The 12683-nt window shown below is 42.0% G+C and overlaps 1 protein-coding gene across 5 annotated transcripts in view; it reads right to left on the reverse strand.

The window, feature by feature from the left end:
• LOC109103975 (DnaJ (Hsp40) homolog, subfamily C, member 6) overlaps positions 1 to 12683 on the reverse strand; it is a 32952-nt gene that overhangs the window by 4012 nt on the left and 16257 nt on the right. For 4 of the 5 annotated variants that reach the window (XM_042758353.1, XM_042758354.1, XM_042758350.1 and 1 more), the window contains 10 exons: positions 11796 to 11929; positions 7214 to 7408; positions 6318 to 6426; positions 6075 to 6154; positions 5050 to 5243; positions 3567 to 3959; positions 2590 to 2739; positions 1504 to 1599; positions 784 to 932; positions 248 to 581 (listed from right to left, as the gene is read on the reverse strand). In XM_042758353.1, the coding sequence (XP_042614287.1) occupies positions 248 to 581; positions 784 to 932; positions 1504 to 1599; positions 2590 to 2739; positions 3567 to 3959; positions 5050 to 5243; positions 6075 to 6154; positions 6318 to 6426; positions 7214 to 7408; positions 11796 to 11929 (1834 nt within the window). The remainder of the gene's footprint in view (positions 1 to 247; positions 582 to 783; positions 933 to 1503; positions 1600 to 2589; positions 2740 to 3566; positions 3960 to 5049; positions 5244 to 6074; positions 6155 to 6317; positions 6427 to 7213; positions 7409 to 11795; positions 11930 to 12683) is intronic. The other variant, XM_042758352.1, reaches the window with a different exon arrangement.

Here is a 12683-nt window from a genome sequence, read left to right on the forward strand (position 1 = left end):
TGCAGCCATTTATGCTTCGGTGCCTGGGGAGCAGTTGGGGGTTCGGTGCCTTGCTCAAGGGCACCAAAGTCGTGGTACTGCCGGCCCGAGACTCGAACCCACAACCTTAGTGTTAGGAGTCAAACTCTCTAACCATTAGGCCACGACTTCCCCCTTAAGTTGTGAACACATACGCATAAGCACAACTACATAAGACTGGACCAGATTCTATGGTGAGTCACTGGACAATTTGTGTCCAGGTACTCACCCATATTAGGCTGAGCTTTTGCCCCAGTGGCTCCTGGCGAAGCTCCACCCATGGTGGAGAAGCTGACGTTGTAGTTGGGTCTGTTCTGTGGAGAAGCGTGAGGCATAGAGGGTCCTGGTGCTTTAGATGGGGTCTGGTGCTGTGCACCCTGGGTCTGCGTCTGCCACTGAGCCCCACCTCCAGGCTGCCATGAGGGGAAGCCTGTGCTGGGATGCCAGCCTCCAGAGGCAGTGTGCTGGGGAGAGGGGGCGGGACGCTGGGGGGAGCCCATGGGTGGAAATGCTCCTCCGGCACCAGTAGGTGTGGTTGGCTTGCTAGAGAATCCTGAACCACCGAATGAACACACATATATTAAACAGTGAATTCATGATGAATGTAGTAAAAAAAAAAAAAAAAAAATGATTGGAAAAAAATATGGAAGTCGATGGCTGCCATCAACTATTTTGTTACCAACATTCTTCAAAATATCTTCTTTTGCGTTCAACAGAAGAAAGAAATTCATGAGACTCAATAAGTTTTTTTTTTTTTCATTTACCTCCTCCCAGACCAGCTCCTAGGTTACCCAGATCAGCAAAAGGGTCCAAAGTGTTGGGTTTGGCCTGGTGGGTGGGAGTACCATGAACTGAGCTGGTTGGGCTAGTGTTGGCAGACTTACTTCCCATCCCAAAACCTCCACCTGGTATGACTAATCAAGATTTATACTTTAGTACCCTGAGGAGAGACCATTTAAAATTAAATCAAGATATTTTAAATTTAAGTTATCTGGTTTTCCGCACATTGTGAAATATGCTTCCGTCAACATTTTGTCAGCTAGTTAAAGTGAACTGGCTAACATAAATAAGGTTTTGTCAAAGTTGTGAGAATGACTTGTGATGATGTCTTTATTTTCTTTTATTATAAATATAATTGTGTGTGTGTGTGTGTGTGTGTGTGTGAGTGAAATTTATAATTTATCATTCATTTGTTGGGGTCAGTGAAAGTATTGAATTTCGAAATACTGTGCATGTACACATCTACCGTCGAGCCCTGTAAAAAGCTATTGAGAATAATTATAAGAAGTATCCAGCTCAATTGATTCAAAAACCATAAAGTCAGGCATGTAATGTTTCACAAGATATGAATTTTTATGAGCTATATGAGCTCAACACACCAGTCCAGATGGCAGGTCAGTAGTGAGTCATTTCGTTTTTAGGTGTAATTTCAGATCACGCCACCAGGAGTCCCTATGACACATCTTGTGTTTCTAACACACTTACCTGCAGGTGCTGGTTTGTTCCAATCCCATGCTCCTGCAGAGCCCTCTAGCTGGATGTTGACAGTGGGAGTAGTGGGTGGCACAGGTGAACTGCGACCTATGAAGGGAACATACTTGTCTTGATGTCTTGATGTGAAATGCAGTCTGTCAGTGGTAAAACATCTAATATAAATAATGCGTACTCTAATTGGTACCTGAAATGAAAATCTGTTAATTACAATGCTGTAGCTAAAAACAGACAAACTACACGTTTTCCTTTCATGTTTTCAAGCTAAAAGCTTAGCTTACTAGCTTAGCATAGGGCTAACTGGTTAATAAAGCTCTTTTGCTTTTTAGTTAAAACGATATAATGACAATGTGCTAGATTTTTTAAATAGGCAATGAGGAAAAGGGGTGGGATTTCTCTCATATTTCTCTCAATCTCACAAGGCTCTGTGTAACAGAATGTAGCAATCTGCAGTATTTGGCATCATGCAGTGCTACTTTCCAGCTCTGTCGCATGCTTGAAAAATAAAAAAAATACTACAGTTCCAAACAAATAGCAGCTCTTTATGTTACAGTAGTGCTGTTTCAAAGCATTCAGATTTAAAACCACTTGATTTTTAGGGGAAAAGGATGTCTCAAAGCATATGGCACTGGTGGGACTTTAAAATTCACACGCTGTTTCCATAGACATGCAAACTACCACTGCATCCAACAAACAGACTGTATACAATTTATGTTTGGAAACTGTGCAAAATTGTGTTGCTTTATTTCATATTGATGTTTATCTGCTTTGCATATTCCCAGATACATCATGCAGGGTCTCAGTTGTCCTTCACAGAGCACATGCAGCTATGGACCACACACATTGTACTTAAAATAAACAATCAAACTCAAGGCCCAACATTAATTCCACTTTCTCCAAAACATCAAACATTAAATGTCAAATATGACATTTACTACAGAGCTGTTTTATAGAGATAAATTTGCAAGGCTATTTTGCTAATCATATTCTGGAGGATTTAACACAAAAGAGCTTTGCTGGTTGTTATGGTGATGTTGCCCACACACTGACAGTACTGAGAGGCAAAGGCGCATGCCTTACCCATGCCCATGTTCTGCATTGTAGGAGACGGAGATCGTGCAGCATGCAGGAAGGGGTCTGGCTGCCCCATATTACCTGGACCCAGGAAAGCCCCCATGAAGTCCTGCGGCTTAGGGGCGGGAGCGGGCCCAGACCCAAACAGGTCGAAAGCTGATGAATTAAAAAAAGGACTTTTGCTGAAATGCACTTCTATAAGACTCATCTGATTGGTTAAAACAAGGTCAAAGCTGTTGGAAAATGGCCAGTAAAATGGTATATTATTGGTATATGCTTATGGTAATTGTAAACAACCTAAAGTTAGACTACAAAATTATTGCAAAAAAAAAAAAAAATCATGTTCAGCATGTTTTTAAATATATATATATATATATATATATATATATATATATATATATATATATATATATATATATATATATATATATATATATATATATATATATATATATTTTATAATATGACTAATATTACAAACATTAAATTGTTCACTTTTGATCAATTTAATGCAACCTTTTTTAATTTCTATAAAAAAATTGTATTGAATCCATTTTGAATGGTAGTGTAAATATAATTGATGAAAAAACTGCTTATTATGATTATTTATTGTCATTTATTACTATTAATAAAACAACAACATAATAAAATAATAGTAATAATAATAGTAGTAGTAGTAGTAAAGTAATAATATTTATAAATAATCATATTAATAAAGCGACTTTTAGTTGAATTTGGATGTTTTTATTATATTGTTGTAACAAAGCCATTTTATAAAAGCAATGTACCATGATACAGCAGGTTTAAATAAATTTGTGTCTCCATTTTGTGTTTTGATGCTGAATGAATCCCACTCAAAAGAATAATTCACATTTCTCATTATACCAAAATGCTGCTCCACTTCACTGACTCATCTCAACATCTCAGCTCAATCAGTTCAACTGTCAGTCTTTGTTAAAAAAAAAAACATAAAACATACTTACTGTCTCCAGATCGAGGTGATGGACAGGGTGAGGAGGAGGCTGCGGATCTCCGCGGGGTGGACTGAGCAGAAGTGGGGCCGCTGGCTGGCTGTGGTGTGGGAGGAGCTCCAAACAGGTCCCCCAGCAGGTCTGTGGTGGTGCCGGTGGTCGGAGGTTGTGGGGAGGATGGAGGAAGCGTAGCTGCATCACCATCCAGTCCCAGCAGATCTACCTCATCAGCTGCTGGAGGAGGGGACGCTGCAGGCTGGGGCTCTGGTTTCTTAGCTGCTTTTGATTTCTCATTGCTCGTGTTACTCTGCTGACTAGAAAGGGAGAGCATTTCATCATCTGATGGTTCGCTCTCCTCATTCGGCCCCACTCTGCCTCCGCAGCTCCCATGGCCCTGTGCGGGATCTAAAGGACAGACCGGAGAAATGGTTATATAAAAAACAACAACATCAAATTAGTCCATACAATTTGTGTGTTATTTTCCAAGTTTTTGAAGACAATCAATAGCTTTATGTGAGAAACATAACAACATTATGCCTCTCAAATTCATTAACTACTCATCAAATAATTCGCTAAATTCAATAGTCAACTACAAATCTATTAATCAACTATTTCCTGTTGACTCTCACAAGCCTCCTACACTACATCTTACCTTCCAAGTCAAAGCCCTCCATTTCATCTTTTCAGCAGAGAATAAAGTACATTAAACAGATGGTGTTTAGTTTAATGGGGCACAGACACTTGACACAATGCCAGCGAGTGATTGATGAGCTGACTTGTTTTAAGGGTCACTGAGGGACAAACTACTGAGCTCTTAATGGTGACTAAACTCCACAAGGCCATTTTATCAGCCTTTGCCGATTTCGTTTTTTTTTAAAGAAATTAATACTTTTATCCAAATGATGAAATAACTGCTGTTTTCAATGTTGCTAATATTAGGGATTATTTATTGAGGACTTGTGACACTGAAGACTGGAGTAATGGCCATTACAGGAATAAATTACATTTTAAAATATAAAATATATAACATATAATTATTTTAAATGGTAATAATCGTTCAAATTATTACTATTTTTACTGTATTTATAATCAAATAAATGCAGTCATGGTGAGCTTAAGAAACTTCTAACTATTTATGATATTCAAAATACACCTTGATATGTATGTGTTTGCTGAAATAGGTTAAAAGGGTGATTTATTATATTATTATATAATTTAACACTACATGTTTTACAATTCTCATACTTTTGAGTCAATGGATACAAAAGTCTCACAACATGGCAGTCAGAAAACTAAATGGGTAAAATAAATTATATTAAAATCATCCAGAATGCTGCTTTAACTTTATATTCAGCAAATATTGAATATAATATCGCCCAGTCTTACTTCTAATGCTCCCATCTGAAGATTTTTTTTTAAAAAGAACGAACCAAAACCATTTGGTTGGCTTTTTGTGTTATATAGAGCATAGTAATATACCAGATTTATGTTTTACCTGCAATAGCAAGTGCATCCTGGTGTTCCTGATGACAAGAGAAAAGCACGTTGGGGCTCAGGTCTTTGGTGGGGAGCTGCTCCCACGGTGGGGTGAGATCTTTCTGTTTCTCTGTACTTTCAACCTCAATGTCTAACAACACATGAAACAGCTGAGGGTATTTTTCTGGAGAATCACATGCATCCAACTCCGTCCTGGATAAACACACACACAGACTTAAGTGCAGGGCTACAAATAGTTAAACAACATGTCCAACAACTTTTTTTTCAACATCAAAGATTCTGAGTTTAAATTTCTATGAATGTATAAGGGAAATTTTATATGATGGGGTGCTATACTGGTCACGCCATACTGTATATTTAAAGTTGCAATGAAATGGAAGATGTGATTGATTTTTTCTTTTGTATTATGATGTATGTCCAAGTGTAACGAAAAATGTAGGTCAGGGTCTTGGTTCCATGCATTGGTTGTTGATTAGATTTTAGTCGATTGTGAAGGGGTGGTGTTTAAGCATATTAAGTCTTGCATACTTCACTAAAGAGAAGTCTGACTTTTTCACTGGAAGATTGAGTTATGACATTTTAATGAATAATTATTAATTAAAAAAAGTCCATTCAAAATATAAAAAGGTAGACAGACTTAACAATATTTAATCACCTTTTAGCAGTGTATTTAATAGTTCTGTGGTGTGACATATCTATAATAAAAACACAAATATTCCATGTTGTATAAATTAACAATGTCATAAGACTGCATGCAGATTAATAATAATAAGAATTAGAAAAATGTTTGAAGAAGTTTTACACCCCAATCAGATGTGCTAACCACATGATAAAGCAGCGAGAAATCTCTTTCATGGAAGTCAGAGTTATTGTCCTAACAAGCCTTGATCGTAACAAGCAAAGAATGATTAGACATTTTGTCTATCATTATATGGAGCAGGATTTTGCATCAATTTGAAAGCTAGATTAACTGGTTCAGACTACAATGCAATGATAATGAAATAAGTGAAAAGAAACACTTACTTCAGAAACTTTAAGACAGTGGTGCCAGGGGCGATGAAACCAGTATGGAACTGAATCTGGAATATCTGGGTGTTTGTTACCTGCGAACACACCTGAATTTAATCACTGCCAAGATGTTGCAACCTTTCAGTCACTAACAACTAGCAAGAAAAAAAAGCCTACAAGTTCTGACTCATCTATAGTTTTCTTCTCTGCTGCAGCTTTAAATGAAAAAGGGGTAACATTTAGTTATTAGTCTCATACCTTGGCCTGAAGTGCATGGGACCGCATGTGATAGACTGAAATCACCACGTCTCCTTGGGCACTCACTCCCACAGGAAAGACCACTTTGCCCTCTTGAACTCTGTGTTCCCTGAGAGCAACAAACATGAAGAGACACTTCACTATTACACAAAAAAACATTATTATTTTTAAGTGCTACATAAAATATCTTTTATGCAATTCATAAAGGCCTTATAAAATACAATAAAATATATAACGGAAGTAAAACATTTAATGGAAGTATAATTAAAATGGAATTGCATATATTCATCTATCTGCCATTAGTGTATTTTTTAATAACACATTTCATTTTTCAGTATGAATTATTCATAAATGTATTCAGCATACAAACAACATATGGGGGTTTACAACAAACATTAGATGATATTAATAATTCATCTTTGAAATAACTTATATTTATTAAATTAATTAAAATTTTATGGACCATATGGTAGATCCAGATGACATGACAACATGCTTATTTAATGTTATTATGTTTAGTTTGCTTTGTAATTATCTGTTGGGTGACTATGTTGAAAATCTTTGAAATTCAATTTTAATAAATTCTTCCTGTCATTCTAATTCAACCAATTCCGCTCCATTTCAACTTCCTGTGAGACATGGCCAATTCAATTTAAATTCACATTCATTAATGGGATTTTGGAATGATTAAATTCTTGATTTTGCTAAACCCTGGTTGTATGACTTATTCCAAACCACATCTGAAATGTAACATTTTATGATAACTGACAATAAGACTACAAAGAGCCATATTTGATAGGATGCTATTTGACCATTCATTACATATCATTTCAGTTACACAGATAATATGATTTAAAGGAACCATTAGTAGAGTGTCTGTATATAGACATGCTTACCTCATTTTCTCGTACTCCTGAGCTGTAGAAAATATCTTGGTCTCGCCAATAAGTACATCACAGAATGGCCGACAGCCACTGCGCTGTTTGTTGAAGCAAGGAACAGGACTCATTGTGACGGATTTAATGACTAGCGGTTTGGAGTGTGGTATGGTTGGCTTCTCTGAGACTAAACTGCATACATAACCTATGTACCTAAATAAATAAACACACATAAAGAAGACTGTCAGTGGTTTTGGAAAAATACCTTGTGTAGGACATACTGTTACATGTCTGTTAGTTTTCATTTGACCTAGTTTTCCTGAAGTTGTCTTATGTCATTCTGTTCACCTGTGTTCCATTACTTTAGTCATTAGTCCTTCGCTTGCTTTGGTATTTATACTCTGTGCTTTGTTCAGTTCCTTGGCCGGTTATTTCATCTGGGTGCTCTGATTCGCCTCGGGTCTGCCAGTCTCCAGCTCTGCCTTGGCGTAAGGATCCCCTGTCTCCGCCTCTGGCCTCCGAGTCCTGGACTCCACCTCTGACCTTCGACTCATTGGCTCTGCCTTGGCTCCTGGCTCCCTTGTCTCAACAGTGACCCATCATCCGGCTGGCTCCATTGGGCTCCCTCATCCCTCTGGCTCTGCCTTGGTCAGTTGTCATCCCTCCTCCACTACAGGATTCCACTCCTCTGGCTTCACCTCGTCCCTCCATCCCTCTGGCTCTGTCTGGCTCCTCCTTCCCTGTGGCTCCACCTTGGTCCTCTGTCGCTCTGGTTCTACCGCGGTCTTCCAGATCCCCACCTCCGCCTCCTCCTCCTCTGCTTCGGCCACCTGAGCCATCAGCTCCACCTTGGCTCTCTGGAACCTCTGTGTCACCCTGCTCTCTGTCTCCATCCTGGGCTCCTCTTTCACGTCTCCATCTCCGTCAGTTGGCCCCCTGGTGTCGTCAACCCCAACCTCTGCCAACTCCACCGTGGGCCGCCGTCCTGGCTGGCCTCTTGCTACACATCTGGCTGCTCCTGGCCTCCCCCTGGCTCCTCCCACCCTCCACTCCCCCATGGACTTATTATTTGGACTTGTTTTGTTTCTGCCCCTCACCTGCTCCATGTCCCCCTTCAGAACCCCCACCCTCCCTCCTCAAGTTGGACTCTGTTACGTGTCTGTTAGTTTTCCTCTGTGTCATGGTCCTGCCATCATGTCCTGACTTTTCTCTAGTCTAGAGGCAGGATCATGACAGACCCGTGTTTTTGTGTACAAGCACATGGCCTTGTCTTTGGGCCATGTGCTTGTGTTGTCTCGTTCCCTTGCCCCGCCCCCCTTGTTATCCTAGTCTTGTCGTGATTGTCCTATCTGTGCCACCTGTCGTGTCTTGATTAGTTCCCCTATTTAGATCTCCTAGTGTGCTCTGTCTTTTGTCGGTTCATTGTGATTGTTCAACTTATGTGTTCCCACCAGTCAGCCTCCAGAGATATCTTGTCCTTGAAACCCCTCAAAGAAGTCTTTTGTCTAGCAGTGAGTGTTTGTTAGTAGTTAGTGTTCAGAGTCTTTGTTTACCTTGTTTATTGTGTTTTGTAGAATTATTTAGTGTCTACCCTAGCCCTTGTTTTCCCCCCCCCCCGTGGGTTTTTGTTTTCCCTTTTTGTTAAATAAATCCTGTGTTTAGTTACTTCCTGTCTGCACCTGAGTTCCTCCCTTGCCAACCCTTGACAGAATGAACCGACCAAAAAGGAACTCAGCAGGCAGGAGGTCCCCCGAGCTCCAACACCTGTTGGAGTTCCGTCGTCAATGTTGGATGTCGTCCCCCACCGACAGGAAGGGGGTCACCCTCCCATACTCGCCTGAGGGGGAATGGATCCTCCAAAATTAGGCCCGGCTGTGGGAGAGCATCTCCCAGGAGGAGCCACAGAGGTCCCCTCCACCTACCCAGCTGCCAACGATCCCAGAGGGTCGTGTCCTGGCCGTGGCAACCCTGGGGGATCAGGCAAGTCCCTCCCAAAATCCTGAGGCACCTCCCACTACCTTCAGTCTCCCCCAACAAGCGAGGGAGACGGTTGTCGTGGGAGTCAGCTTCAGAGTCTTCGGCCTCCGAGTCTGCCCTGCCCGAGACCAAACTCCCCCAACCCGCCTCTGACCCAGCTGTGGCCTCTGCACCGCGCCCAAGGAGGAAGAGGAAGAAGAAGGGGCCTGCCGGTCCTGTGACCCTGTCTCCTCCCGTGCCAGCAGCGGAGAGCGCTGGCGTGCCCGTGCCAGCAGCGGTGAGCGTGCCCGAGCCAGCAGCGGTGAGCGTGCCCGAGCCAGCAGCGGTGAGCGTGCCCGAGCCAGCAGCGGTGAGCGCTGGCGTGCCCGAGCCAGCAGCGGTGAGCGTGCCCGAGCCAGCAGCGGTGAGCGTGCCCGAGCCAGCAGCGGGGAGCGTGCCCGAGCCAGCAGCGGGGAGCGTGCCCGAGCCAGCAGCGGAGAGCGTGCCCGTGCCAGCAGCGGTGAGCGTGCCCGTGCCAGCAGCGGTGAGCGTGCCCGAGCCAGCAGCGGTGAGCGTGCCCGAGCCAGCAGCGGTGAGCGCTGGCGTGCCCGAGCCGGCAAAGAAGAGCGCTGTATGCAAGTCTGCAGTCGTGAGAGCGGAGGAGAGAGCCGCGGCCGACTCTGCAGCAAAGACTCTAGTACAGTCTGTCTCATCTCGTAAGGAGATGCCAGTTATCCTAGCTGCTAAAGCCTTCTCAGATTATTTGTCTCGTCTTGTCCAGATCCTAGAAGTCCCCCGTCAGTCCTGTCTTGTCCCCTGACCCAGTCCCCAGAAATCCCGAGTGTCCAGCCGTCGTCTCCCCGTGTCCCGTAGATGTCGTCTCCCCGTGTCCCGTAGATGTCGTCTCCCCGTGTCCCGTGAGTGTTGCCCCGTGTCCCGTGAGTGTTGCCCCGTGTCCTGTTGTCTCCCCGTGTCCAGCTGTCGTCTCCCCGCGTCCCGTAAGTGTTGCCCCGCGTCCCGTGTCTGCTCCTGTCATGTCCTCTGTCAGTTGTCCCGAGACCCCTCCCCACCCCTCACCACCCAGACCTGCCCGTACCCCCCGTCGTCAGCCTTCGTCCTGTCCTCCTAAGATCCCTACCCCTCCCACCCACCCTGGTCTGTCCCCCATGAACTTTGTGCTCCCGCCTCCTCCCCTTCCCTGTTTGTTTTTTCTTGATATGCCACCCTAACCCTATTGTTGTGTTTTCATGTCTGCCCTTATTACTATTTGTCATGTCGTGTTGGTTTTTGTCTCTGTCCCAGTCAGTCATGTCCCGCGTTTGATGTTCCCTTAGGGAGCGTCTGGAAGCCGCTCCTTAAGGGAGGGGTTCTGTCATGGTCCTGCCATCATGTCCCTGACTTTTCTCTAGTCTAGAGGCAGGATCATGACAGACCCGTGTTTTGTGTACAAGCACATGGCCTTGTCTTTGGGCCATGTGCTTGTGTTTGTCTCGTTCCCTTGCCCCGCCCCCCTTGTTATCCTAGTCTTGTCGTGATTGTCCTATCTGTGCCACCTGTCGTGTCTTGATTAGTTCCCCTATTTAGATCTCCTAGTGTGCTCTGTCTTTTGTCGGTTCATTGTGATTGTTCAACTTATGTGTTCCCACCAGTCAGCCTCCAGAGATATCGTGTCCTTGAAACCCCTCAAAGAAGTCTTTTGTCTAGCAGTGAGTGTTTGTTAGTAGTTAGTGTTCAGAGTCTTTGTTTACCTTGTTTATTGTGTTTTTGTAGAATTATTTAGTGTCTACCCTAGCCCTTGTTTCCCCCCCCCCCGTGGGTTTTTGTTTTCCCTTTTTGTTAAATAAATCCTGTGTTTAGTTACTTCCTGTCTGCACCTGAGTTCCTCCCTTGCCAACCCTTGACACTCTGACCTAGTTTTCCTGAAGTTAAATGATGTCATTCTGTTCACCTGTGTTCCATTAATTTAGTCATTAGTCCCTCGCTTGCTTTGGTATTTATACTCCATGCTTTGTTCAGTTCCTTGGCTGGTGTTCTGATGATTGGTGCTACCCTGTTAGATTTTGCTAACTCCCATTGAAACAGTAGGTAGCACAATGAGACAACAAAAAATGCTACCCATCAGATTATGCTTTATTAACACGTACATCTACCCCAATCCTAAACCTACTCTTACAGTAATGCAAATACAGTAATTATGTGTTGTTTAGCGTGAGAAAATTGATGCAATATTGATGTGCACATGTGCAGTAAGCCCTGGTAGGACAATCTGACGGGTACGTGAAATGTTAGGACACTGGTTATTTGTATTGTTATGCTTACATTTGTGTTTGTGCTACGCCTGCCTTCTTTGCTCCTTGGATTCATAATTAAAAGAATTTTGAGGAATTCTCTCCTTCACTGTGTGCTCTTTACAGCACCAGTACGTGACACATACGTTTTGATGAATAACAACGTTTCATTCTTTGTTTACAACAGACAGGAAAATAAATCGACATTCCAAGACAAAGGTACCGTATGCCAAACTTGCACAAAGTGATCAATTTTATTAGTTCATAATTTACTGTACTATTATTGAGTATTTATACCATTCCATAGTTTTTTTCATAGCTACATTTTCAGAGCGATCTGATGGGTTGTACTGTACCTCCTATGGGAGGGCCACAGGCCAGATCCAGATCTCTTGGCGCTGAGAAGCTGCATGGCTGGCACCGGGTTGGCGAAAAGGTGGCAGAAACAGAACATGGCACAGACCAGCACGCCTGAAGGAGCTCTGCCATCCTGAAAGAGCAAACAAGTGTTAGGACAGGTTCGGATAATACAGATTTATTATATTATATTATATTATATTATATTATATTATATTATATTATATTATATTATATTATATTATATTATATTATATCAGGGGTTCTCAACTCTGGCCCTCAAGAGCCATTATATTATATAATATATATGTTATATTATTAAAGTTAGATTTTATGCTGTCAGCATCTTTTGTGACAGTAAAAGAAATCAAATAAAAATTGGTTTTGTGTGTGTGTGTGTGTGTGCATCTCTCTCTTTAAATTTTAATTTTCACTTTAAAGTATTTTATTAGCATGATTGTATTTCCATGATAAAATATTGCCTAAGCATTATATACAAAACAAGTAATGACATGAAAAATAAATATACAGTGTAACAATTAAAACAACAAATTATATGTGTGTGTGTGTACGTGTACGTGTCTATGTATGTGTGTGTATATATAAGGCCAATAAAAGACTAATTTGACATACTGTCCAAGTGTTTAATTAAAGGTAGCTGTTAATGATGAATAGTGTGTAACAAACCTGCCTAGAATTATTTTTTTTTGTGTGTGAGCTTATTTCTATCTCAGAAATGTATACTTTTGCAAGGGTTTAAGTCATATTTAGCCTAAAAAAGGGCCTTTTTGGACAATGTGAAAAGAACCTGACTCAAATGTAGACAATGAATCTGGTTTAACAGTCATGATTGTTTAATGCTGAGTAACCACAACAGACAACAGGCA

Source organism: Cyprinus carpio, chromosome A6 (genome assembly GCF_018340385.1).
Source record: "Cyprinus carpio isolate SPL01 chromosome A6, ASM1834038v1, whole genome shotgun sequence".
NCBI classification, from domain to species: domain Eukaryota; kingdom Metazoa; phylum Chordata; class Actinopteri; order Cypriniformes; family Cyprinidae; genus Cyprinus; species Cyprinus carpio.